This window comes from Pteronotus mesoamericanus, unplaced genomic scaffold (genome assembly GCF_021234165.1).
Source record: "Pteronotus mesoamericanus isolate MK-2021 breed Mesoamerican mustached bat unplaced genomic scaffold, CSHL_Meso_final contig_265, whole genome shotgun sequence".
NCBI lineage: Eukaryota > Metazoa > Chordata > Mammalia > Chiroptera > Mormoopidae > Pteronotus > Pteronotus mesoamericanus.
In genome coordinates this window covers 2,181,574-2,208,082 of record NW_026555113.1, presented here as the reverse complement: position 1 = coordinate 2,208,082, position 26,509 = coordinate 2,181,574, and the positions used below count along the sequence as shown (strand labels likewise).

General features: G+C 58.9%; 1 protein-coding gene across 1 annotated transcript in view; it reads left to right on the top strand.

Moving 5' to 3' along the window:
- PTPRN2 (protein tyrosine phosphatase receptor type N2) overlaps positions 1 to 26,509 on the top strand; it is a 265,811-nt gene that overhangs the window by 204,349 nt on the left and 34,953 nt on the right. Inside the window, exon 11 of the mRNA XM_054574797.1 lies at positions 1,539 to 1,618. Within this exon, the coding sequence (XP_054430772.1) occupies positions 1,539 to 1,618 (80 nt within the window). The remainder of the gene's footprint in view (positions 1 to 1,538; positions 1,619 to 26,509) is intronic.

Below are 26,509 nucleotides of genomic sequence, written 5' to 3'. Positions count from 1 at the left end.
GGGCAGGCGGCCAGGGACCGGAGCCCCACCCTGCGATGAGCCGCACGCGGCGCCGAGCCCCTGAGTCGCCTGTGGAGGTGGCATCTGAACCCACGGGAACTTGCGAGGTGCCCAGGAGAACAGCGGGTCGGAGGTCGCAGAGCCCCCGGCAGCCGTGGGCTCGTCCGGGGTCCGGGACCATGAGCCTCGGGGAGGGCGGCAGGCGGGAGCCGCGGTCGGGCCGGGGGCGAGTTCTTCCCGTGGGGGTTTGGGCTCCAGGCAGTGTGTCGGCTGATTCTGAGACAGCAGCTCCCCGTTTTATGTGAAGGCTCCCTGAGCAGGGGCTCATCGCTCCGTGGACTCTCGCTCGGACGTTCTTTTCTTTGCGGCGTTCTCATTGTCGTTAGTGCCTTTTACGTGATCTTATCACAAACGCTGAAATCGGCAGGGAGGAGCAGCGGACAGGGTGGCTGGTGAGAGGGTGCCCGTGGCTCCGTGGGCCCCGCATGGAGCGTGGGCAGCGCCCCGCCCCTCCCCCGTCACTCGCACTGTTGCCGTTTTCCCTTTTTTAGTACCATCCCTTCTTAGTGTCCCAGCTGCTCTTTCAAGAGGCAAAGTAAGGGGACTTCTCTCTGCATTTTGGCAAGAGAGAGCTGGTTGGGGCGGGGGCCCTGGGGCCTGGGATTCCCAGACCTCCTCGCCGAGTTCGAGGCGCGTCACTGGGGCGCCCGCGTCACTGGGGACACCTCTGGAGGAACCCGGTGTCCCCCTCCTCCTTGGCGGCCCTCGCCCCGGAAGCGGGCCCTTTCCTGTGCCACGCGTGCTCAAGGGGCTTCCCTGCACAGGGCGTCTGAGGAGGCCAGGCTGTGAAGAGCCGCAGCCTGCGGACAGGGTTCGCCTGCCCTCAGAGCCGACCGAGGCCCTGCGGTGCGGAGGCGGCCGCGCCTGGGATGCGTGTTTCTGAAGTGCACGGGTCGTCAGGCCAATCAACCTGTTTAAAAAAAAAAAAAAAAGTGATGTGTTTTTCAAGATGACGTTCAATGTAGTGTTTAAAAGCTTTGGGTTTTGAATAATTCCTATCTGCCAATTCCCTACCAGTTATTTTTATAGTGAATGTTTCTTGACAACTTGGATGAGTTTTTTAAATGGTTGCTGTCAAAAAGGTTTTTAAAATACCCGTTTCTTTCCTTTCTGCGTTTGATTCATTCTGCCCCCATGGGAACCAAATACTAAACTCTGTTTCCATAACAATTTTCTTCCTTTGCAAGAATATCTGCTTGTTGGGGTTGGGCTGTTGGGGCTGAATTCTTCATAGGCGCCTGGCTGTGGGTTTTAGAAAAGCAGAGCCTCTCAGCGGAATCGCTGGAAAAATGGAAACAAAGAGTTAGTGTCAAGAACACGCTCACGCGTGGGGACAGTGGCCCTGGGTGCACGTGTGGGACACAGGCCTGGTGGAGGTCACGGTGGGGCGGGGCCCGGGCCCGCGTGCAGGAGCGTGGCGTGCTGTCCCCACACCCCCACGGGGCTGTCCTGACGCCCGTCTGAATGATCTCTTCCAGTGTCCTGGGACCGGCAGTGACCTTCAGAGTGAGCGCCAACGTCCAGAACGTGACAGCGGCGGATGTGGCTAAGGCAGCAGGTAAAGCTCTTTCAACATGACATGCATGTCCATGCTCACATGTGTGCACACACATCATGCATATGTGCACCCCAAGACGGGGGTGGAAAGGACAAACGGTCTGCGTGGCGCCCTGTTGTTTGTGGAGGAGACAGCAGGTTGGGAGTGGGCCACCTAACCCGGCTTCAGGGGGCGCCGGGGCAGCGCCCGCAGGTAGAAGGCCCGGGTGCAGAGACGGCGCCGGCGTGGATGGCCAGGTGCGGGCTGGCCTCTGGTTCCCCTCTGACACCAGGCAACGAGCTCCAGCCTGAGTCCCGCCTGTGGCAACCCGAGACGTAACACAGGACGGAGGTTTCAGCAGGAACAGGGCACTGGGTCGCAGCCCGTGGCTCTGCTGGTGGCCGTTTTCCTGACGGGGGCCCTGCGGAGAGGCCCGGAGGCTCCCCGTTCCCCGTGGTCACAGCGCAGAGAGTGCTGCTGGGACGGCCCGCGCCTGCTGTCTCTGGCCTCAGCTTCCTGGCAACTTTGTGAAACGCGCTGCAGAGCCTCCCTGCCCCGTGAGAAAACATGGGACGCGCCCCAGCACCTCGGTTTGGTGCTTCGCGGGCCCTGGCATGACTTGGCAGTGGCGACGGCCGTGTTGTGAGGTCACTCGTGAGACGCTCACCGACCCAGGGTAGCTGCTTGATTTGGAGAAAATACCCAGCTCCCCGTAGGGGAGAGGTCCCCGCATTTGCCCTGTGAGCTTGGTCTCTGTCCAGGGAACAGAACCCGGAGTGAACCAGCTCCAGCCCCTTCTGGCTGCGGCCGGATTTCCCCAGCAGGAAATCTCGGTGCCCTTTGCGCCTTATTTGCTGAACGTATTTATTTTGGGGGCCACCTACTTTGCATTAAAGGAGAACTCGTTGCAAAGCCGCCTGCTCTTGAGAAAGCTGGCAGATCTGAGCTCTGCGAGCCGACCCCCGGCTTCCTTTCATGGTCGTGCGTCACCATGACGTGGGCTCGGGGGCGGCTCGCAGAGACCTGGTCCTCGGGAGCGGAGCGGCACGCTCCCCCGCAGGCTCTCTGAGTGGAGGGCCCGCCCGTGTGGGTGGCCGGCCCGGTGGCCGCGGGCTGTGTCCTTCCCCGTGTGGCGTCCATTTCCCGGTGCTGGGTCCCCGGCGTCCGTGGCCGGGCCTCGGGTTTCATGCAGAAACAGTGGCCCCACCATCGGCCACTCATCCTCGTGCTGGGAGGCGGGGCTTTCAGAGTGTGGTCGGCGTGAATGAAGCAGCACGAAACGAAGCCTCTCTGAAAAGTCATGCGACGTACCCACTGGCGTGGGCTCTCGTGGGCTTCCTTGCTTTCTGGGGAGAGGGGGCTGCTCGTTTGAACTCTCCTCTCCTGGTCTTGTAAGCCGCGTCCCTCTCAGGCGCTAAGTGCTGTTCCGGGGGAGCCAGACGTGAGGTGCGCACGCGCCATAACAGTTTTCCAGACACTTGCGTTGGCCCGGTTCTGTGAGTGCATTTACAGCGGCTGTCACAGCGGCGCTCAGCAGCCTGTGAGGGATCGATGACGTGCGTGCACAGATAGAAATTGCTTCCTTTTATATTCTGAATAATTTTAAGATGTTAGGAATGTACAGGATGCTGTGCAGAAAGATGGTCGTGCAAACTCAGTTTGTCATATAAGGATCTTTATGGGGGGCCCTAGAAATACCCCAGAGCAGCGGCACCGGGACGTGTCTGCGGCGAGGGCGGCCAGGAGGGCAGTGACCTCGCTGAGGGCAGCATCCATGGAGGGCCAACTCCCTCGCGCACCAACGAGGAGGAGCTTTGAACTCAGAAGGAATTTCTTTCTGGTTTCTCACTTTACAAGATAGTGCGGAGTCTCAGTAGTATGGCTGTGGCCTGCCTGGCGGTCTTTTGGGCAGACCTGCTTGCGGGGGCCGTGGAGGGGCTGCTGTGTGTCCCCAGCTCCTGTGGGACGCGGCCAGTGTCATGTGCAGCCGTGCAAACCCACGATGGTCTGCACTCCAGGTCCTTGCCGCTGGGCGTGGCTCTGCTGGTGGCTTGCACCATGTCGCGGGGCGCCCAGCGGGCCCGCCCTGGTCCCCCGGCCCTCACTTCCCACCTTTCCCCTCGTCACAGCTCCCCGGTGCCCACCGAGGGGGACTCGCCAGGCCTCAGTGTGCACAGGCCGGGAGCTGCTGGAGCTGTGTTTACAGGGTCGCTGTGCGTGGCGTCCAAATCACGGTGGGTGAGCGAGGGCGGGGGACAGTGTCCTGGCTGCCATGCCCGCCTGGGCTGTGCTGACCGGGGGCTGAGAGGCTGCAGACACCGAGTCCAGACGGACTTGCAGGCGTGACTGGGGCAGAGAGGGAATGTGGGCCGGAAAGACAGGAAGGTCGTGTCCCGTCGATTGTGTGAGGAGGCAGGGTTTTCCGCGACGGTGCGGGGACGCGGCGCGCTTGGAGTTGGACTTGCGGGTGAGGGCAGTTGGGAGTCCGTTTCTGCGGCTCTGGCCAGACCCCACGGAGGCCTCCAGGGACCTGGCGCTGCGAGGGCTCCTGCCCTGCGCACCTCTGGGAGGAGGGGCAGCCTCCCAGTCCCCAGAACCGCCCCCGCCTCTTCCCTCTTTTCTCCGTCCCCCCCGACCACGTCCCTCCCAGCCCGCTCGCTGCACGTGCCACGTCCCTCATGGTGCCGGGGAGCCATGAACGGGACAAACCCAGGGACTGAGAAGCGTACAAGTTCCGCCCCCAACCCCAGGGACTGCCTGTGGGGGGAGCGTCTGGAAGGGAGGCCGAGGTGGAAAACCCCCAAGAGACTGAGGGGTGTGGGGTGGAGTCTGCACTTCACCTGTGGTTCGTGCGCGTTTCTGGACACTCAGAAACGGGTGGTGGCTGGAGGGGAGCTGAGGAAGCGGTGCAGAGATCTTGGGGTCACCCAGGGAACAGAGACTCAGATGGGGGCGGTGGCCGTGCGGCTGGTGAGGAGCCGGCGGGGGCGTCCTGGTGCTGGTGACGGGGGTGGGAAGAGTCTGGGGCAGCCCTTTCCGCCTGGTCCGTGGGTGAGGGTGTTTGCTGAGGTGGGACCATGTGGGTGGACACACTCGGGACATGGAACCCACGTCGGGGGCCCGTGAGGCACCGGGAGGACAAGGGGCCTGCGCTGCCGTCTGCAGACCCGCGCTGGAGGGGCCGACGGCGCCGGGCACGTGCAGCCCCGAAGCGCCTGCCGCCGGGCAGAGCCGCGGCCGGGCCCCCGGGCCTCAGTCCAGCCCCGCTTTAGCCAGGGCAGGCTCCCGTGCGAAGGCGCGGGAACACTGGTGTGCGGGGGGCCGCGTGCCCCGCGGACGGCACCGCCCAGGGACCACTGCGGGGGGCTGCCGCCTGCAGCCCTTGGCCATGGCCCCGTCGCGCCGGCTCAGGGGTCGTGGCGCCGTGGCCCCCCCGGTGGCCGTGACAGCTGCTTGTGTGGGGAGGTGAGCCGCATGCAGGGACAGGGAGCTCGAGCAGCAGCTGTGTCGGTGACGGGGACACCCCCGGGCCTCGTGGGGACACTGAGCAGCCACCCCGGCTACATGGGCCCTCAGCTCTCCTGCTTAGCAGGCACATTGAACTTCAGTCCTTCTGAGACACCGGGGGTGTCATTGCTTCCATGGCCGCCGTGACTCGGTGCACGAGGGACGTTTCTGCTTATTCCCGTCCGTCACCTTCGCACGGGACCTGAGAGCCTTTGTGCCCGTTTGGGCGGCTCCTTGGGAACACAGGGCCGTGGGCCGCGGTGCAGCTTTTAAAGCCATTGCTGCAAGGAGGCGAGAAGGAGGAGCCTGCGGGCCACCTGGGCGCCAGCGCGACCCCAAACCCAGGGGACCGGAGCCCCCCCCACCCTCCTCCGTGGGGCTGTCAGAGCCGAGAGGATGCGACGGCTGTCAGCTGCCTTCTGGGAGTCCCACCCACACTGGTCCCCATGGCAACCGACAGCGAGGAGCAGCAGAGCGCGATGAGGGTGTTCCGTGGCTGCTCCACGCGGGCCCGGGGCAGCGGCCGGGTGCGGGCATCGTGGGGTCCGAGTGGCCGGGCACTCGCGGCCCAGCGCTCCAGACCCGGCTGTCCGGGGGCACGGTCGCGGGCCTCTCCGCTGGGCGGCTCTGCCGCCGAGCTCCAGGCTTCCCCGCTGGGGCTGCCCTGACGTTGCCATCTGACAGCCTCTGCAGCACCGACCACTGAGGAGACCCCTCCCTGGGGCCATTGGTGCCTCTCTGCACTTGTTGCTCCCCGACGGGCATGTGTGTGTGTGTGGACCCTCTGGCTCATTAGGCCTCAGAGCAAGTGGCAGCTGTGCTGAGCCAAGCAGATTAGTGAGTGGTCACCTGGCCCAGGGGGGACCCGTGCGCTTCCCGGCGCGGGGGCAGGAAGCCCGGTGTGCACGGAGGGCTGCGGTCAGCAGCCGCTGCCAGCCAGCGGGGGGCGAAGCCACCTCTGCCTCGTCCGGCTCCTTTCCACCTGCTGCCCACGTTTCCCTCCTGTACGGGGAGGCGAAGGCTCCGCCGGCCGGTCCTTGAAAACGGCGGCTGACTCACGGCCAGGCTGGCTGGCGGGCTCGACACGCTTCCCCCCAAGGAAACGGGGCGGGGTGCCCCGGGCTCACCTTTGGGGTGGCCCTGTAGGTCCCATGTTGTGGGGCAGCTCGGCGCAGTGGTAGCTGCACCAAGCGCAAGTCTGTGGAAAGAACAGAAGGGGCTCCCCCAATGACCTTTGAACCCAGCTGGGCCGCCGCACCCTCCCCTCCTGGCAGCCCTGTCTTTTCAGCAAGGCCAAGGGCGGGACCGTGTTCTGACTGGGAGGTGGCACCTGCATCCCCATTTCGGTGACGGGCTATATAGCAGGTTGCCCCTAAGTGACACAGGTTCCCAGACCCAGTGTCCACTCTGCCGGGTCAGGACAGCCAAGGTGGGGCCGGACACATGGCGGTGGCGGGGTCGGGGGGAGGGCTCAGAGCCGAGTCCCAGGCTCGGCAGCTCGCGGCTGCGGACGCCTCGCTCAGTCTCTCAGGCCCCGGCTCCCTCGCTCTCAGGTGGGACGGGTCACCGCGCGCCACGGCGTGGCCGTTGGATCCGGTGAGGGACGAAGGCTCGGCGCGGGCGTTTCTCACAGCTGCGTCCAGCCCCTGCCGGTCTGTGTGCCCCACGTCCTTGCGGAGACGTCTCCCTCCTGTGAGCTCTGCCCGCAGCAGGAGCTGGTCATGCCTTCTCGTCCTGTGGGCATCACCTGTCATCTGTGGGGAGTGCGGGCGGGGCTTGAACGGGTAAGACCCCCACGTTGCGCACTGAGCGTGGGACTTCAGGCGCCCTGCCTGAGGGCGGGGGCGAGGTGCAGGGATACCCGTCCCGACCCAGGCCCCCGTCTGCGTAGGGACCACCCCTGGTGGTCAGAGATGCCCAGACAGGACACGGAGGCGGAGCCTCGGGTGCTGAGACCGGGGAGACACCGCGCAGGCAGGCGCGTGGGTCCCGGAAGGCGGCTCTGGAAGGGGCGTCCTCCCTGCTGGAGCCCTGGCCGGGCGGAGGTCGCTGCACGTCGGTGCCTTTTACACCTAAACGCAGTGAGCACACTGTCGACACTTCACCCCCCTGCAGCCACCAGGCGTGAGAAAGCAGGTCCAGAATGGGAAGTGTTCGGCAAAAGCAATGATATAATTCCCTCCCGGTATAAAATGGCACGAAGTCTCGCCGACTGCGCGACCGCATTCTCACCCCCAAGGGCCCACGGTGGTCTCTGCGGCTGCCGCTCCTTTGAGGAAACCTGTGTGGGGGCCGGCGCACGTCGAGGCCTAGGCCAGGGAGTCTCGACCGTCTCACCGCACGGCCCAGAGGCTGACTGCTGGAAATAGCGCCAGAAAATAGCGTTCCTGCCAACAGGACAAAAACAACAGGTAGAACCTCAGCCGTTCGCATCAGGCGGCTGCTGTCACGTTGGCTGTTGTCATTTCTTAATTCGACAGGTTACGGGAAGAGAGTCAGGGCCCCGACTCACTAGTCAGGTGTCGCGGGCGCTAAACATCCTCGCGGCTCACGGGGCCACAGCCCCAGCTCTGGGTTCACGGCGATGAACTGGGCTGAGCGTCCGTGTCTGAACCGTCACCCGGTGCAAGGGTTGGTGTTGTTTCATGACTTTTTAATGAAAACAAGGACCCGCCAGCAGCTGCTTCGTGCCGAGGTGGCCATTTCACTTCTCAGGCAGAGCTCGGCGCGCCGGTGCTGTCGTCGGCCTTGGCGACAACACCAGGGGTGCTGGCTGGCCCCGGGGCTCCCCCAGCCCGACTCGCTCCCCTGCCCCCCTCCTTGGCCTCCGCGAACGAGGGCATGAGGGCTCAGCGTCCTCCACGCTGCGGGGGCGGGGGATTTGCTGAGAACAGTCAAACGGTGAAGAGAAAAATGTGAGGCTTCCCCTGGTTCCTGAAGCCCCTAAACGGAGGGGTCTTCATAGAAAAGCGTGTTCGTGGCACTTGTATGTGTATTCACCCCGTAACCGCGCCACCTTCCCCAGCCCCCGGCCTAAATGCACCTGCAGCCGCGGGAGCCCGCGGGTTTCTGGCGGTAACAGCCGGACCCGACTTCATGTCGCTTCATTACTTCAGGCGTTTCCCCAAGTCGCCCCTCGTCCCTGCTCTGAGAGGAGCGCACGTGAGTTACGGCTCCCCACCTTTCCATCACTTGCGTGGCCTCGCGTTCCCATGTGGGTTTTTTCGTGAGGGCTCTGGAATCCTTCATATCAAAGCGCCGGCCACTCCGGGGCAGAGACGGGAACGTGGGGCCGACGCCAAGGAGCTGTGAACACAGGGGCGACGGCCACTTGGGGTGAGAAGGGCCAGGGACACGCGAGCGCTCGTCCACCAGGAGCCCTCCTTCGTGGAGACGTCGTCCCACGTTCGTTCTGCTGCCCGGCGTGCTGTGACCGTCTCGATGTCGGGGCCCAGGGACCGCCCCCTGGCCCGCGGCCACGTCGCCACCCCCGGGTGAGCTCATCTGACCTGCCAGCCCGGGCGCGAGGGGAGCCCGCTGCCAGCAGCTTTTCCACAGGGGCAAAGGGGACGGACATCGCTCTCCGTCCCTCCCGCATGCGTGAGCGGCAGCCCCCTCCTCCCTCTCACCTGGTCCTCCGCCGGCAGAGCCCGGCTCGTGCTGGGGGACGGCAGGGGCTACGGAGTCGGGGGGACGGGGAGCCGGTGCAGCCGCGCGGCCCTGGCCTTCCCCTTCACTCTGTCGCTGGTTGGACCCCGGAGCAGCTACGCGGCTTCTCAGTGGTTCCTCAAGGGGCGTCTGCGTGAGGCAGCTGAGGCTCTTTTCTGAGACCCCCTCGCCCGCTCCGTTTCAGGCCGCTGCTCCCCGAGGCGAGGGCACGGGGAAGTCAGCAGAGTTTTGCGGGCAGGTTGGCGAATGTCAGCTCTCCCCACCTGGGTGCAGCTTGAGCTGTGACGCTGGACAGCGCGTGCGGGCGGCCTGTCCTCAGTGGTGTCTGCCACCCAGATGCCACCCCACTGCCTGTGTCAGGTGGAGACACGGCTGTGCTAATGAGGATTTTTGCTGAAAAACTTAGCATCCCTTTAATATCAGGCAGCAGGAGTGGAAGTCCCACGGGTGTCCCCGTCTCATGTTATTGGTCATGTGGGTCTAGACACATGGTGACGTCATCAGGGAGGATGAGGACTTGCCTGCCCAGGGCGTTCACACCCTGCATTGTCCACTCAGACCGGGGGTGTCTCCCCTCTCTCCCCCGATGCCCCCACGTTCCTGTCTCGGCCTCGGAGTGGCCGGCGCTTCGATATGAAGGATTCCAGAGCCCTCACGAACGTCTTTGGTTTTGTATGGAAACATGAAATTGATGGATGAGGAAACAGGCCCACTGTCCTCTCGGTAATGATAAGCGAGCAGGACACAGACATTCTCGTAGGTAAGTCGTTAAATTCTGTTTCCCGATGTCGTGCCAGCTGCAGTCTCCAAACGCCGTTCTCCCCCCGGGATGCCCACAGCAGGTGCCCCTGGCCACTGCCCGCGGCGCGGCCGGCGTGCTGAACCCACAGCGCCTGTCGGGTGCCGGCCGAGCCTGCCGGGCCCTGACCGCCAGAAAAGTGAAATCATGCAGGACCCGTGGTGAGAGGTTAACAGCAGCGACCGGACGTATCAGATTCAGTGGGAGCCACGGTGCGTGGGTCTGTCCCTGCTTACAGAATCTGACCTGTGTGCTTGGAGGGGTGTTGCCCTCCACCCAGCAACATGCCCTGAGGAACAGCAGGGACCGTGCCTGGCCATGTGTTTACCGGAGCCTGTGCGGTGCTGGCACGTTCTGCTTCGCTGTGCGGTGGCTCCCCTCAGACCAGATACTTAATTAACCAAAACGGCCCCTAATACAGGGCTGCAGGGAAGGTGTTAACCATGCGGCATGCACGCAGAGTCCTGGTCCTCGCGTTTCCCTCCTTGGCTGCTCCTTGACAGGCATTGGAAAATGCACGCCTGGTTCGTCCAGGCGTGAACTCTGCCCGCAGACGTGCTGGAGCGTGGCTTCTCGGGGACGTGTCTCTAGTACACGGAGTCCTTACACGCGGCTCACGGGGAGAGCCGCATATCCAGCTTCAGGGTCTCGGTGTCCTTAATGACATCTTTTAATACACCTTCTTCTTGTTTCTTTTGAAGATTTTATTTCTTAGAGGAAAAAGAAAGGAGAAAGAGAGGGAGAGAAACATTGATTGGTTGCCTCTTGCACGGAGCTGGCTTGCAACCCAGGCCTGTGCCCTGACTGGGAGTTGAACCAGCAACCTTTCGGTTCACAGGCCAGTTGGTGTTCAATCCACACCAGCCAGGGCACTTCTTCATTTTGGCATTGATCTTTGGGAAGGCTTAAAGCAGGTAATATCTACACAGAAAGGACCCCAAACCATGTTATTGATTAATGAGAGCATTGCCAAGTTCAAGAATAAAGGATCTCGACTTGGCTAGGGGACATCTGTCTCCTCGAACATGAGCCTAATCACCATCGGCAGGAAAGAAAGCGGACAGACTTGGGGAAGGTCGCGTGACCTTAAACCAAACCCGCATGGACTCAGTTCCTTTCTCTGGACCCAGGAACTCAGGTATCCTCTTAGCCACGGGTTTTCCAAGAATAAATATTAACTGACTACACCTTTCAGTTGTTTCTTTATACCAATGGTATTAACTAAGGAAAAAGCTGTTAACGTTCTTTACACAGATAGCGTATGCTTATTCTTTCTTTAATCCTCACCCAAGAATATGTTTTTATTGATTTTAGATGGGGGGGAGACATCAATTGGTTGTCTCCCGTGTGCACCTCAACCAGGCAACAAACCTATGACCTTTGGGTGCACGGGATGACGCTCCCACCAGTTGAGCCACCCGGGCAGGGCTGTATGTTTAACCTTAATTTCAAGGGTCCTTAGTGATCAATGGGTCCCCTTCAGCTCCCTTGGCTTCCTTGCTGCTCCTCACACTTTGCGCACCAGGTGCTCCCCGCGCCTGGCCGGCTCCCGGATGTGGACCCAGCTTGTTTACATAGGTCCGAGGTCCCGCCTACCTCACTTTCCTTCTCTAAAGAACTTCCTTTAACATTTCTCCCAAGGCAGGGCAACTTCTGACATCCCCTCACTTCTTGTTGATCTGAAAGCATCTTTATTTCTCCTTTACTTTGCACAGAGAATTTCACTGGACACGATTGTTGGATAGATGGGGGGAGTATGTTTGATCTTGAACAGTCGATCCCCTTCCCTTCTCACCTGCATGGCTTCAGAGACGAGGCTCCGCTGGGTCCCTGCTGTCCTCTGCAGGTCGGGCGCCTTTCCTCTCGTGTGCCGAGATTTTCTCATCGCCTTAGTTTTCTGCGGTGGCTGATGCTCCTGGGGAGAGACTTGGGGGGAATGGACTCTGCCTGGCGTTCAGAGCTTCCTGGCTCTGCGGCTGGCTGTGTGTTGCCCCAGAAACTTCGGCCGTCTTCGCTCCCGTCTCCCCCTCTCCTCCGCAGGCCCCGCCGGCAGCCTGTCCCCGGGCTTGCCTTTCTGGCCCAGCGCTCGCATTGTGCTCTCTCTGCACTGCGGTTTGGGAGTTCGTGGGCATTTCCTCCGGCTCCCTGGGTCCCCGTCAGCCACTCCCTGCCTGCTGATGAGCCCGCCAAAGGCGGCCTTCAGCCCTGTCACAGCGTCTTCGATTCCTGCCGTCCCTTTGGTCCCTTCTCAGAGTGTCCCTCTCTCTGCCGGCCCCTCCCTCCTGTCGTGACACGTGTCCGCTTTCCCATCAGAGCTTTCAGCGCGGTCGTCGCCGCGGTTCTAAATCCCCGGTCAGACCATTTCCAGACCTGTCGCCTCCGCCTCCGGACCCGGGGCTTGCTCTGCCCTTCAGGCTGCCTGCGGTGGTGGCGGGGTCGCTCTGCCGTGTTGCCTCGTCATTGGCAGTTGAAACCAGACGTGGAGTGTCCGGCGCGAGGAAGTAGGGGGCGAAGGCCTCCAGTGTGTGGGCGCCCGTTTCCCCGGCCATGAGCCAGGCTGTGCTCACGCCTCCTGTCGCGGGGCAGGCCGCCCCTTCTCCACTGTCCGCAGTGGCTCTCCTGGATTCCTTGGGTTCCCCAGACACCCCTTCTTAAGTCAGGTCCGAGACGCGCAGTTCTGTCACCGGTCACCCTGCCGTCACACAGAAGCGCTGGCCCCAGGGGGCGGGGGCGGGGCAGGGGCGCGCCTGCCCTCCGGGGTCCAGAGGGGCTGGACCGAGGGCCTGTGTGTAGTATTAGTTACGAATTTAAGTGCCAGGTGTTTTCTGTATACATTCCATATAAATACGTAAACACCATTATTTATATGTGAGTATATATTTACATGTAAACACTGTATGTTATATAGTTAACACTTTATTATATAATAGATAGTATCTGAGCACTAATCCTTTTTTCGGTGCCTTATATATGATACAAAAATATCTTTTTATAGGGTGTCTTCTACTGCATAGGGTTTTTTTAAGTGTCATCGTGCATCAGTGTTTTCTGTAACAGTTTGGGTTTGGAGGCCGCAGTCGTGCCGTCTTTCCCTGTAGTGGTGCCGTCAGTCTTTGCCCGCATTCTGGTCCAGAGTCTCTGAGACCTTCACCCACCAGGACGCGGCCTCCCTGCTGTGTCCTCGGGCCGGCCAGGCCCCGGCACGGCCGGTCCAGCCGTTTATCCCCATCCCCCCGATCCCCCCAGCTCTGTCATGTGCGCTGCTGATCCGATTTCTTTGTCATGCAGGTATGTTTCTAGCCTCTCAGTTTTGTTCGGTGGCTTCTCTCTGTCAGTCTCTCCAATACCACACTTACCAAGTCTACAGAAAAGGGTGCCTTGGATTTTAAAATTGGAATTCTATTTAGTGTGTAGCTCAGCTGGGACAGAGTTGACCTATCTGCAACATTGATAATGCTCATCCATTCATGTGGTGTATGTCTCCATTCAGTCATTAATTCAGTAAAGTTCTACTTTTCGTATAAAATTTAAAAAATATTTCTGTTAATTTTTTAAAGTACCGCAACATGTGGGTGAATTGTTTTTAAATTAATTTCTAAGTATTTAAAAATTTTAATTATTGTATAGTCATTATGGAAAATAGTATGGAGGTTTATCTATAAACTAAAAATAGATATGCCGTGTGATCCAGCATGGTCACATGTTAAAATGAGGTGTGGGGTTTTATTTTAGCTCTAATACAAAGAGAGTGAGGAGATAGGGATTCGATCATACTTCTAAAGGAGATAAAAGCTCATCTTGATATTGATGGATTGGTAAGACCGGGTAGGTAGAGGCCATGATTTCAGACGACGGAGATAGCGTGAATGGGTATCTATTCAAAAGAAATGAAACCATTATCGTGGAGATACTGCACCCCCACATTTATGGCAGCGTCCACAACAGCCAAGATGTGGAACAACCGTAAAAAGAAGGAAATCCTACCATTTGCAACAACACAGAAGAAGTTCAAGAGCCTTATGCTAAGTTAAGTAAGTCAGATACAGAAAGAAAAATACTGTATGCTCTCACTTCTATGTGGAAACTGGGAGAAGAAAAACTCGCAGAAACAGAGGGTAGAATGGAGGTTGCCAGAGGCCGGGGCCCGGGGCGGCGGAGAGCCACTGGTCAGAGTGTCAGGTGATGTGCTCTGGGCTCCCATGTCCAGCCGGGTGGCTGCACGCAATAGCAATGCATCATGTTCTTCAAAGGTGCTGAGAGGGTGTTCTCACCCCCACACAAACGCATGCACACGTCATGTGCACACATGCACACACGGAGGACTAGAGTGACTTCCACCGAACATCCCTGATTCTCTGCACTGAATAACTTCATCGCCCAATTTCCTTCTCTCCCATAGCATCTCCCAGGACTGAAACTTTTCATATTTCCTTTTTCACTGTTTCCCCTAGAAACGATGGGGCTTCTGCCATGAAAGGGGAGGCGGCCCTGGCACCCGGAGGCCCTCACCCACGGCCTGGAGCGGCGCCGGCTCTCTGGCGGCCTGCCCAGCACCCCAGGAACACTCAGGGCCACCGACTGGCGGGCCTGCCTGCCCACGGGTCCCAGCGTCTCCGTGTTTCAGTGCAGTTTGGAAAGGACTGTTTTGGCAAAAATGTTCAACCACAGATGTTCCCAGGGCCTTGTTTAAAAGACAGAGTAGCCCGGGCCTGGGGGACCAGTTGGTTGGACGGCTTCCTCTACACCGAAAGGCAGGGGTTTGGTCCCCCGCCGGGGCAGCCGGTCGATGTTTCTCTCTCCCTCTTCATCTCCAACATCAGTGGGCGTATCCTTGGGTGAGGATTTTTTAAAAAGACATAATATAATTCATAGAGCTAGACTGTTTTATATGTATATAAATAAGTGGATTATAAATCTGTTCGTTAGTCCCATTGGGAGGTGAGGACAGTCACATGTTACGTGGCCTGATCAGTGTGACCGTAACTTGGATTTCCTGCCTGAGTTCAGGTGTGTCTGGTGGGAACCCCTTTTCCCATGAACGGTGGCGTGTACGCCCACCATGCTGGGCTCTCTCCGGGTCCCCCCAAAGCCAGCAGAGGACTTGCTTCCACAGGGGTGGGCGTGTGCGGTGCCACGCCACACTCCGCTGCCCCGGAAGCCTCCAGGATGCACACCAATCGGTGTGTCCACCCTGCGAGCCCTTCCCGCACGGGGTCAGGCTTCTAAAGACACCGGACTCCCCAAGCAGCCCCGGGAGGGGTGGCCCTGCTGCTCCTCATGGGGACGCAACACCAAGGGTCCCTGGAAGGTGGAAGCTGGGCTACTGCAGCGCCTCCCGCGTCCTGACGAGAAACGAAAGGAGCAGAAACTTCAAAGGCCCTGCACGTTCAGAGCTGCGGCTTCAAAGCCGGCCTTCCCGTCTGTAGTCCCTCTCCGGCGATAATTAACGCACTTTAAATATCGCACTGAGACAGCCTCCCGCGTGACCCAGGTTGTTCTCCTGACTCTGTCGCTCAGTGGCTCCCAGCCTTTTTCCCTGTTTCAGGGGGTTTTTTTTGGTTTTTTTTTTTTTTTTTTTTCCCCTCCATCAAACGAAGAGCAACATGCACGGAGGATTAAAACACCTTTTGAAAGTGCACTGAGAATTCCACTCCTAGAAAAGACCCTCTTTGCTTGTCCTTCATTTATCTTTTTAAATCAGAGAAAGGATTAATCTCCCAGTTCCTGAATATGCATCGCTACTATATTTTTCCACTTTAAAAACAAACATAAAGCGGCCTGAAGGCTCTCTTTTCACACTCGTTTATGGGACACCTTTTATCCCCCGCGGTGGCGTTTGGCACAAACATCCCGGCTCTAAGCGATTATCTTACCCCCATGACGGGGGTCTCTGTGGCTTTGCCCCCAGGGGGACCTGTCCCTGGTTGAAATCAGAATAGGCCCCGAACGTCCCCTGCGAGGACCTGGCGGCTGCAGGAGCCTGCACAGCGTGGCCCTCGGCGTCGAAGGGGCAGGCCCGGCGGGTTCAGGGCTGTCTCTCCGCCTCCCCAGGCCCGAGCCCAGGTGCCTGCCGCCTGTTTGGTGGAGCAGAGCCGGGCGGAGCCCGGGAGCAGCGGGGCAGCAGTGGCCCGGGGGCCAAGATGAGCGGCGGCAGCACCCAGCGCCGCCCACCCCGCCCGCAGGGTGCGGCCCGTGGTCTCTGTGCCCATGGCACCGGCCGCTGTGCCTGACGGTGTGACTCCAAGCTACGGACCGCAGAGTGGAACAGACAGACAGACAGGCTTCCAGAAGGAGGCCCCGGGAAAGTCCCGAGAGGGCCGTGCGCGCGGCTCTCCCCCCCCCCCCCCCATCGCTCTGTCTCCAGGGGCCACGGGTTGCCCCTCGGAACGGAGGCGCCCATTGCATCCTTCCCCCGAGGAAGCCCGAGGGCCTCGGGCTCAGGGAGGGAAGGGGGGCCTGAGACCCACTATCTCCGTGGCGCTGCACGCCCTTCGAGGCTGGCGCTGAGCCGCGTGGCCCCGTGCCGGCGTCGGGCCGGGCACGGACGTCGCTGGAGGGGCCCGCACAGCTGAAGGGAGGCCCGGAGGAGACGGGCGTCGGCACCCACCAGCTGCCTTCCTGAGAGGCGGAGGGGCGGCTGCTGGCCGGTCCCGGCGCCGGCCGGCTTTCCCCTGTCCCTGGGGCACAGCGGAGCATTCGGAGCAGGTGTGGTCCGGCCAGCAGATTGGCGCGAACAGCCCAATGCTGGGGCTGCCCCCGTTCCAGGTGTGGGTGCTCCCTGCAGGAGCCTACTGGCCGCTTCACTTCACAAGGCCGCCCCCACCCTCATGAGCAGAGGGGCCCGGGGGGTGGGGTCCAAGGTTCCAGAAACTCAGGGCTTTCTTCCTGCGGCTATGGTTCAAACTGTTTTTTCTTTTGAAAACCAGTCTTTTCTCCAATTAACATCAATTCATTTAACTCACGTCTCTTTTTCTTGTTCCAGTTTTCCTCTGCTCCCCATAACCTATGTTTCCAGACCGTGTTGCTGTGCTGCCTGTTGTTTATCTGTTTTTTCCTTCTCTCGCCTGATGTGAGTTTCTCCCCAGATCCGGGAGGGAAAGGGTCAGTGGATCCCTGTTACTATTTGATCTTCAGCTGCTTCTCCGTTTTTTAGTTTTAACTATTTAGCTGCTGCTCCCTCCCCCCAGACACATGTGTGACCTCCGTTCTTGTTTGGTGGGTTTTTCTAGGCGACTGTGTGCAGCCTGGCCCAGCCTGGCCCCAGATGCCCCCGAAGAATCTTGTGAAGGCAGGTGTTCTTGTGGGGTTGCCACCCACAGACACCTCCAGAGAATTCTCATCTGACCAGAGAGGAAAGGGGCGGGGGGCGGTGTCTGAGCAGCGGGTACCCTGGGGACTGTGACCCTGGGGGTGGGGACATGCCCCAGGGCTACATGGACTCTGGTCTCTCTGTGACAGGCTAGTTATTCGTACCAGCATCCCCGCCCGAAACTAAACGACACTGTCTTTGTCTTAGGCTTCTAACACATAAGCGAAGCCTCTGATGTTCCGGCTGCAGGAACGTAGTGGCTCTTGATGCTGCTACACAACCAGCCGGGAAGCGCTGCCAATCCCTGATGTTTGATAGGAAAGGCAACAGGAAGGCTTCCGACCCTGAGTGTGGCCTTGCTGACCGCCTCCCTGCTTGGCGGCAGCCACCACGTCTGACTGTCCATGCGCTGCAGGTGCACCAGACACTGCCGGGTGGTCAGAACACGGCTCGTGACGGAGACACCCTGGTGGGCGGGACGTCCCCCGGCGGTTATCCTAGCACAGGAGTACGTCCTCCGTAGTGTGGCACAACCTGGGGGTGCAGGGAGAGGCCCGTGTGGCCGTCCCCCGGGCCCCTTCCTACAAGGGGCGTCCGCATGTCTGAGGACCAGGTGCAGCACAGGCTCAAGGGAGGTCACAGTGTGTGCTGCACCTGGAGCTCCGTTGTTCCCGCCAGGAAACCAAAGAAGGGGCCGCCCTCGGAGGTGGGTGCCCAAGTCAGTGTGACCCGGGAGCCCCCGTCGCAGTTCCCATGCCCAGCCGTCACCCGGCGAGCTCCAGCGGGGCTGCGACGTCGCTATTTGTCAGTCTTCCTCAGTAAATCTGGGCGCGTGGGAACGGACGGGGACAGGTGCGAGGGCACTGGGAACCTACCGCGTAGGAGCCACCAGACACCTGACCCCGCCAGGATCAGCGCCGCAGCTGCCCCACGTTTCTCAGCTGGGCGACGCGCCTGCGGAGTGACAGGGCGTCAGGAAGGCGCGCGGGACGGGCCTGCTCGGACGTCCCTGGGCTCCGCCGGGCTCCTGCCGGGCCGGCCGCCGGCCTGCCCCTTAGTCACTGCCCATGCATTTCAACATGAATTTAAGCAGAACTGGGGCCGTTAATACAGCAATGAGGAAAAGACTGTCAGTGCCTATGGGGGGGCGTTAAAACCAAACCTACCCCAGAGTGGCCACACCCCTTCCAGCGCTGCTCTGCGGCGCGGCTCAGCCGCCGCCGGGAGTGGAAAGTGTCGGCAGCGCCTGTTGCTTCCAGCGCCGCCACGAGACCGAGGCCAGAAGCCCTGTGTACCCTGCGCCGCGGTCCTGCGTGCTCCCGGGTGGTCCTCAGCCGGCCCCAGCCGGCCCGCCTGGCCCGGACCGCACCACTCCGCCTCTCGGCTCCCTTGATCGAGGACAAGCCACTTTGTTTGATGTTTCTAGTCGGGAAAATCAACTGTGGCTAATTATCAGGACCCTTTCTTCCCTAACGGGCTCCTTCAGCCTGCACCACCCTTGTCAGAATGAGCTCATGTTTGACGTTTGTTTGCAAGTGCACCTTTCTGTCATTTTAAAGCAAAAAAAAAAAAAAAGTATTTCAAGAAGCACTATCCTGCACTCTGCTGGAGTGTTTGTTAACATTACTAATCTGATTTAAGTGAAAATTATTCTTTATATTGATCCCCACAAATACAGCTTTCCGCCTTTACAATCGGAGGGCCGTGCGGAACGCCGCGCTTCCCTCCCCCGCGAAGGCGCGTGGGGCTGTTTCCGCCCAGATTAGTGGCACAGCGCAGCAGGGCCCCGTAGGTGGTGACGCTCCGGTGTCGTTTGTGTGATTAGTTTCACCTTGTAGCTGTGGCTCCGAAAATGCAATTAACAGTTTCATATTCAGGCAGCTAGCTTTTATTCCTGCTGCAAGCTGCGCCGCATTTGCATCATAAAAAAAACTAATTGGTAAACACAGTCTCGCCAGTTTCCCCGCGATCCACCCAATTCTCTCCGCGCTAATTGGCTCGGCGTCAACACACGCTGGATGGAATTTCAAAGGACGCCTTCGATGAGAGAGCCCGCGAGCACTTGTGTTTCACAGAACCGACTCCAAGGAGACTGGGGAAAATAGTCTAAATTAATGCCAAATGCAAGCAACTCTCTTGTCCAGTCGTTGCCATGGAAACCGTTTTGTCTGCTAATCTGGTGGGGGTGTGTGTTTATTGGGATTCGTCCTATTGACCTTCACGGGGGCAGCCAGCTTCGGGGACTCCTCCCGCCCTGGGCTGCAGGAGCTGCGTGAGGACATCCCGAACTCCCCTTTGCATTTCAGGCTGCCCCCCACGCCCCCTTCTCTGCCCCAGCGCAGCCCGCAACGCGCAGGTGTGGCCCCAGGGGGCAGTGGTGTGAAGCTAAGCACACACGTTCCGTGGGAGAAGCCTGTGGCTTGTGGAGTGCGGGCGTTTGCCTGTTCCCTGTGTCCAGGACGTCAGCACCGAGCCTTCCCCGCCTGCCCCCCTCCCCCTCCTCCCTCCTTATCAGTGATTCAGAGGGGCGGTGCCACACAGACGTGCACCCCGTTTCTGAGATAAGCTGGTGATCTCTGATTTGCTGGATGTTGGCCTCAATAAAGAGTTCTTGGAAGTGGTTCTTGCTCCAGGGTGAGGGTGGCTCGCCTGCGCGGATCTGTGCAGTGTGTTTCCGTCGAGGCTTACGGAGCCGGAAGAGGCCGAGCGGGTGACTCACTCTGCTCTTCAGCTGCTTTGCGATGCGTGAGGCAAGAGACCCGGGCGTGTGCAATGTCAGGACTAAGGGTTTATTAGGCAAAGACTTTTGTTTTCCCTCCTTCCTCTCCCCACCCCATCCTCCCCTTCTTCCTCCTCCCAGATCCCAGGTCCTGTGTATTTTTGTCTTAATTACCAGGCTCTAATGAAGGGAGTTTTCCCCTAGTGCTTAACATGGGAACTGTCAGACAAGTGTAATAGACAGAATGTTTATTTGTTTTGAACTCATATAAATAGCTATTTGCTTAATTGCAAAGGAAGAAAGACCTCATGTTCTATGTTAGTGGCAAAAAGAAAAAAGAAAAAACAACAAAAACAACACAGCTCTTTTCAGTTAAAAATTAACAGAAAAAACCCACGGGGTAAGGCAAGTGGCAATGGCAGGACTTTCTCCAAAAGTGGACCCCACATGCGTCGGTGGGGCCGTGAAGGAGAGAGCAGCCCAGGCAGCAGCGAGAGTCCCAGGAAGTGCGGGGTGGCCTCGTGCAGCGGACCCAGAGCCGGCCGGACCCCCGGGCCCAGGGCCGACAGCGGCGTCGGGGCTTCCAGGTCAGCCTGCTCAGGGTCGCGCCCTGACCTCCGGCCCTCAGTCCTGTTCTCGTTCTTGATCTCTCTCTGGCTTGCTCTCTCGTTTGCACCAAATGATCTAAAACCACCTTTGCCGATAGACTAGGAATTTGTTTATTTTAGGACTTCAGGTGACAAACAAAATGAACAAACAGAACAATGAAAAGAGATGGAGAAAAGGTGACTGAAGATATTACGGCTCAGAGAAGCTGGGCGAGGCCACCGCATGATTAGATTCCTTGTGGAGGACAAACAGGGGACAGAGTGACACTCGGCCTCGCTCCTGAGAGGAGGTCAGGTAGCTGCTGAGGCCCCCTGGGCGTTCGGAGCTGGCATTGTTTTCCTCCGCACCGGCCAGGCCTCCCATTCCGGTGATCTGCTTCTCCACGCGGTTTGCGAGATAAAAGGGAAGAAAATAAATGAGCAGGCAGAATGGGAAGAAAGACATACTGGAGAAATTGTTATCCTCTAAAAAATTAGAAAATGAAAGTAAGCTTTCGAATCACAAAAAAAGATTTGGCATGAAAAACGACAGCTTTCAATCCTTTTTTGGCGGGGGAGGGGAACAAAGGGAAAGATAGATGGATGGAGGTAAGCGATGGATGGATGATGGGTGAGCGGACAGACGGACGGATGGACCGAGGACCAGACAGGTGGACGGAGACGTGCGCAAGTGGAGGGAGGGTTTATTTTAGGACTTCAGGTGACAAACAAAGGGTGGGTGGGTGAAGGACGGGTAATGGGCCGCGGGTGGGGGCAGGTAGGCGATGGGTGGACGGGAGGAAGGGAGATCTTCTGCAGCGGCCGCGCCCCCCAGGGCCCGCCTGATGGACGGTGTCTTAGAAACTGGCATAACCGGCGGGGAGCTGACTGGCTGCGGAGAGGAGGCCCGGGGCTGTGACTCCCAAGTAGCCATTCAGGGACCCGAGTGTTTTCTGCAGGGAGCTGGAGAAACTGGGCGCACAGGCAGGACAAACCTGCCGCGTGGTCCACGCTGTTGTTATTTGGGTCTTCCCTGTTACTTGTCGCCGAAGTCCGTGTTTTCAGCTTGGCGTGGATGTAGCTGGAACCCCTCCCCCATCCCAAGCCAACTACGTGGCGCATCTTTAAAAAACCTATCCCCTATATTTTGTGAATTTTGGTAATTCTTCCCTGTGGATTTGTTACCCCTTTAAAATTTTCTGCTGCAGTTTACTAAACACTGTAGATTTTTATTTTTTGAAATGATGCTGCCCAGATTATGCAGACTCGCTTGCCTCTGCTCCCCGTGCCTGGTGGGGTGAGCGATGAGCATCGCGCAATCTCCGTCTCAGCCCCGCCGCTGAGCACGTCTTCGCTTTCTCTGGTCTTCCGCTCGCTCGCTCGCTCGCCCAGCAGAATGTTAACACCTGCTCTGCGGACAGTGCCCATCCAACGCCAGGAAGAGCGCACAGGGGAGCAGGCCGCGGGCCCCGCCCTCCGCGCACCTGAGCTGCGGCCTGTCGGGGCGGGTCCTGGAAGGGGCAGGTACCGGCTGATCACAGGAGAAACACCTTGGTACGAGACAAATCCCAGTGCCTTTGTCATAACCGTGGCCCGATCCACGTGCGGCGAGAGGCTTCTACTCTCGGTCTCACGCCGCGGCTGGAATCCCTGGTAAGTCGTGGAAGGGCCACTGTTGATTTCGTGCTGCTACAGTTTGCTCGCAAGGACGGTGGGAGGGAGGCCCCTGTGCTGTGGCTGGACTGAGAAAGCGGGAAATGGCTGCATGCGGCCAGCTGAGCCAGCGGGGCTTCCCAGTAACGGCATCTCCTCACATGGCGCTGGTGCCCCCGTGCTCACTGCGCAAGGGGCAGGGCTGTGTCGCTCACATTCCTTTACCCGTTCACCGCAAACAGCCACGGAGGTGCCTCCGTGTCTCGGCTGCTGTGGCCACGCTGCACCGGCGTGGGCGAACAGGCGTCTGTTTGACTGGGCGATTTTACTTCTTTGGGATAAATACCCTGAGATGGCTTCCTGGGTCATAAGGCGCTTCTGTTTTTAATTTTATTTGGGAACCTCCACGCCGTTTCCCACCACGGCCACACCATTTTACATTCCATCCAGCAGTGCATGAGGGTCCCCTTTTCTCCACATCCTCATCACAAACTGGAAAAAATGAGATGGTTCTTGGACTTTTCCTAAAACTCAGGTTGGCCTTGCACGCACCCCCTTTCACGCCCTCATCGGGTGGGACGGGACTTTCTGTGAGGCAGCGTCGGCTCAGGCCGCTGGCCCCCGCCCTTCCTGACGGGTGACACTTATGTAGAGCAAGTTCCCGTGGACAACCAAGCGGAGAGGATGCAGGGTGCAGGACCTTTTGTTTTTGCTTCAGTGTTCTCTAGTTTCTTTGCCTGTATCTCATGAACCCAAGACCCTGCTGTTTCTTAACCCACGTTGCACGGTTTTTCGCTACTGAAGGCGGCGATTCTGGCCGCGATGACAAGCTGAGTGCTGGGGCTTCTTCTAAGCACGCGCTCCTGTCTGGCTGGGTGGACACTTCAAACTGGACTAGAATCCAACTCGCGCACGTCTTTGGTGTTTTAAAATCATTTCCAACGAGGGATTTCAACAGCTAAGCTAACAGACGGGGCTTCTACTGCCCCCGGTGTAACGGGAGTCCGAGATGGCAGTCTTGGCTAAACGCCCCCTCTTTGTGGGGACGGTGTGGGGAGCCAGACGCCGTCCCAGCAGCAGGGACACGCAGACGGGCTCGCGCTGGGGAGACAGGTGGAGATCCCGCGCTGAGCAGGTCCCTGTCATTCCCAAGCGTACCCTGCCTGTCGCGGTCCATGATCCACCTGCATTCCTAAGTTGGAGAGATTCTAAGATCTTCTGTGTGTAGAAGTGGGTTTTAGTCAAAGCAGAGAGACGTGACGAGGGCGGGGCTCCTGATGCTCAGCACGACGTCGTGGTCTCTGCACAGCGGGGAAGTTTGGTGCATCTGACATACCAGGTGAGGAATGCCAGTCGGTCATCATGGAAAATCCTGCCGCCGTCACTGGGAGCTTCTTATCCTTCGTGTTCTCAATGCGCTCTTACCTGAAGTCACCAATCCCACCATCCCCGCCCCCGTGGGCTCCACTCTTTAGTGCTGAATTAACCCTGCCGTTGAAATGAAACAGTACAGTAGCTTTCCCGTGGGCAACAGCGAGGAGCTCCGCAGAATGGAGGCCCCTCAGGGGCGCGGGACTGGGGTCGGGGTGGCAGGCAGTGAAGGCAATGCTGTGTGATTGCGCCCCGGGTCAGGTGGGTGCAGGTGTGGCGATGAAGGAAGGCGCCTTCAGGCCCCGCCTGGGAGGAGGGTGACAGGGTGTCTGGGCGAGCACACTGTGCATGAGTACGCGCCACAGAGTCACCTCAGTCGCTGAGCGCGGACAGTCCCAGGCCGCTGGGGCGGCACCAGGCGAGAACTGTCGCCGGGGCGGAGGGGGAGGCGTCCTGCAGGTGTAGGGGTTGGTCGGGCGGACAGTCTGCGAGCACCAGGCCTCCTCCGGGGCCTTGGACCCAACGAGCGGGTCTCCCAGTGAAGTAGAAAGGAGGGAGTCCAGGCCTTCAACTTCAGAAGAAGACAAAAAATGTCAGCGTTTGTGGTAAAACTGGCTGAATGTCAAACATTCTTTTATCACATTTACCAGCGTACGTGCTTGACAGTTAAAAAAAAAAAAAAAGAAACCTCTCTCCCTGGCCAGTGTGGCTCGGGGTTGCAGCATCATCCTGTAAACTGAAGGGTTGAGGGTTCAATTCCCAGCCAGGGCAGAGGCCTGGGTTGTGGGTTCCATCCCCAGTTGGGGTACATACACAAGGCAACCAGTCGATGTTTCTTTCTGTCTTTCCCTTGGTCTCCCTTCCTCTCTCTCTAAAAATCAATAAATGTGTCTTCAGGTGAGGATTTAAAAAAAAAAAAAAAAAAGAGGGTCTGACTAGGACAGCGCGGCACCGCCGGGCCGCGTCGCAGCCACACGCCTGTGCACACGGGCCCGGGGGCCCCGAGCCCCAGACGCGGACGTCCCTGCTCAGACCCACCCATCGCACGCCCACCGCGCTTGGGGCCGGCGGCTGCCCCGCTCCGTCCTGTCCTCGCTCCCACCCCACGTCTTTGAACTCTCCGGAAGCCACTTCTAATCTTGCTTTCTGTCTGAAGTGGGCTTTATCGCCCCCGCTCTTCATTTCAGACAGCGCTGGATCGCTGAATTCCAAACCCGCTTAGGCACATTGCTTAGTGACCTTTCTCTTCTGTGCGTCTTTAGAAGAAATCAACAAAAGACAACAATAGTAACCTTTCCGCCGCCGTCACTGAGCTGCGCGACGTTGCAGGAGGAGCCCCGGCGCTGCGGCCCGCGCGCCAGGCCCGTCCCCTCGCAGGACCGTGCGTGGCTCCTGCTCCTGCTCTTTGTTCGTGTAACTGTCAGCAGTTAGCTTTTCTGCATTGCATACTCCAAGGCGCTTTAAAATTATCCGTCCTGTGCATCAGCATTGTTGTAAGAACAGAAATGAGCATTTTAACGGTGAAATGTGGGAGAATCCAGGATAATCCTTTAAAACCATTCCTGGATAATGAACTCAGCATCACAGAGGGAAACTTACATTTATTTGCTTGAAGGACAGGGCTTGTAAAACCTCCGGGAATCCAATGTTGTCACGAATTGTCTTTAGAAATGAAAACAACTGTGGGGAGAGCAGGATCCAAGGGCAAATGTCTCCCCAATGAGCAGGGAGTGCCATAAGATCCTGAAAATTAAACTGTCAGAAAGTGTGAGATGGCCCGTTTCTATTATCTTAGAGAAATACCCCGTGAACAAGCAGCAAGACCGTGGTGAAAACCAAGCTTAATTTTTTAATTACCTTTTCTTTATTTTTTGGTTAAATAAGGCATCATGCATTGCAAAGGAATGCCACGACCCTTTAAAAAAATGTGTTGGTTAACTGGATACTTGCCGCTAAGGACACCGCACGCACGGGGCTGTGGGCGCGGAGGGCAGGCAGGCGCCCCGAGTGGCCGTCTGTCCTCCCCCGGGGGACGCCACGTGCCCACGTGCCCGCGGAAGCCCTGCGCGCTTTCCTCGGGCAGAAACCTCACCAACGGTCTCTTTTCCAGGTGATAAAATGCATTCTTCACCCCCAAATCGGACACCAGAAGCATTAACGGGGCAGCTTCTGCTTTTTCCACGGCTGCAGGCATCTTATACAGGGACTGAAAACGAGCCGTGGAAGGGGCCCCACGTGGACCAGTCCACCCCGGCTCCGCGTAGATTTTCTGGGGCCCGGTGACATGAGCAACGTGGCGGGTTCGCAGGCGCTGACAAGCTTCCTCTAACAAGTGACAGCGGCAAGTGATTTTTGCAGTTTATAGAATTGCAAATGAGGCCGGCTGATTAAGTCAGCCATAGTGATGAAATTAATAGATACTCTTCGAAGCAATTAGACAAGCAAGCTATTCTTAAAAAAAGAGAGCAAGAGAGCCTGGAAAATTTTATTCCACTTTATCACTGACCTTAGAAGTGCTGGGAAGGGAAGGGAAGGCTGATAAACTCAAATTAAAAGCTGTTACCACGAAGGAAAGCAGCCCCCACTGAGGGACCAAGTGCCGCCCTCCCTCCCTGTCCACACAGCTTGGCCAAGGCGAGCCCCGCACCCCAGGCTTCTCTCTCCCCGTCCTGGAGGCTGGAGGTCCACGGTCAGGGTGCCGGCAGGGCCGGTTTTTCCCAAGGCCTCCGAGGCCGGCAGACGGCCTCCCTCTCTGTGTCCCGCAGGGTCCTTCCCTGTGTGTGTCTGTCCTCATCGCTGCCGCTCACGAGGAAGTCTGTCATTTTGGGTCAGGGCTCACCCTCAGGGCCTCGCCAAGCCTCCGTCGCCCAGACAAAGGCCCTCTCTCCAAATCCAACCCGCTCTGAGGCTGGGATTCAATACATAAATTTGGGGGGACACAGGTGAGCCCATAACATGACCCACATTTCAGTCAACTGCCCTCTGTCTTTTCCCCTCTGAACTCTCCTCGCTTTGAGGGCCCCCCCGACGGTAGCGCCCACTGCAGTGGTCATGGCCCTGCGCCCCCTGAACCCCGGCCAGGGCCGGGCCGGCGCTCTGCTCGGTGCGCCGGGGCGTGGTGCCGAGGGCCCCCAGCCGAGCGTCTCCGTGGCTGCCGGCCTGCGTCGGGGACGAGCTGGGGCGCTGCACGTCCTGCCCCTCAGCTCAGTTCCGGGGTCCCTGAAGGGCCCCGCAGGCGCTTCGGCTCCAGGACGGCCGAGACCTCGGGGGACCCTGTCCCAGGCGGGCATCCCTGTCT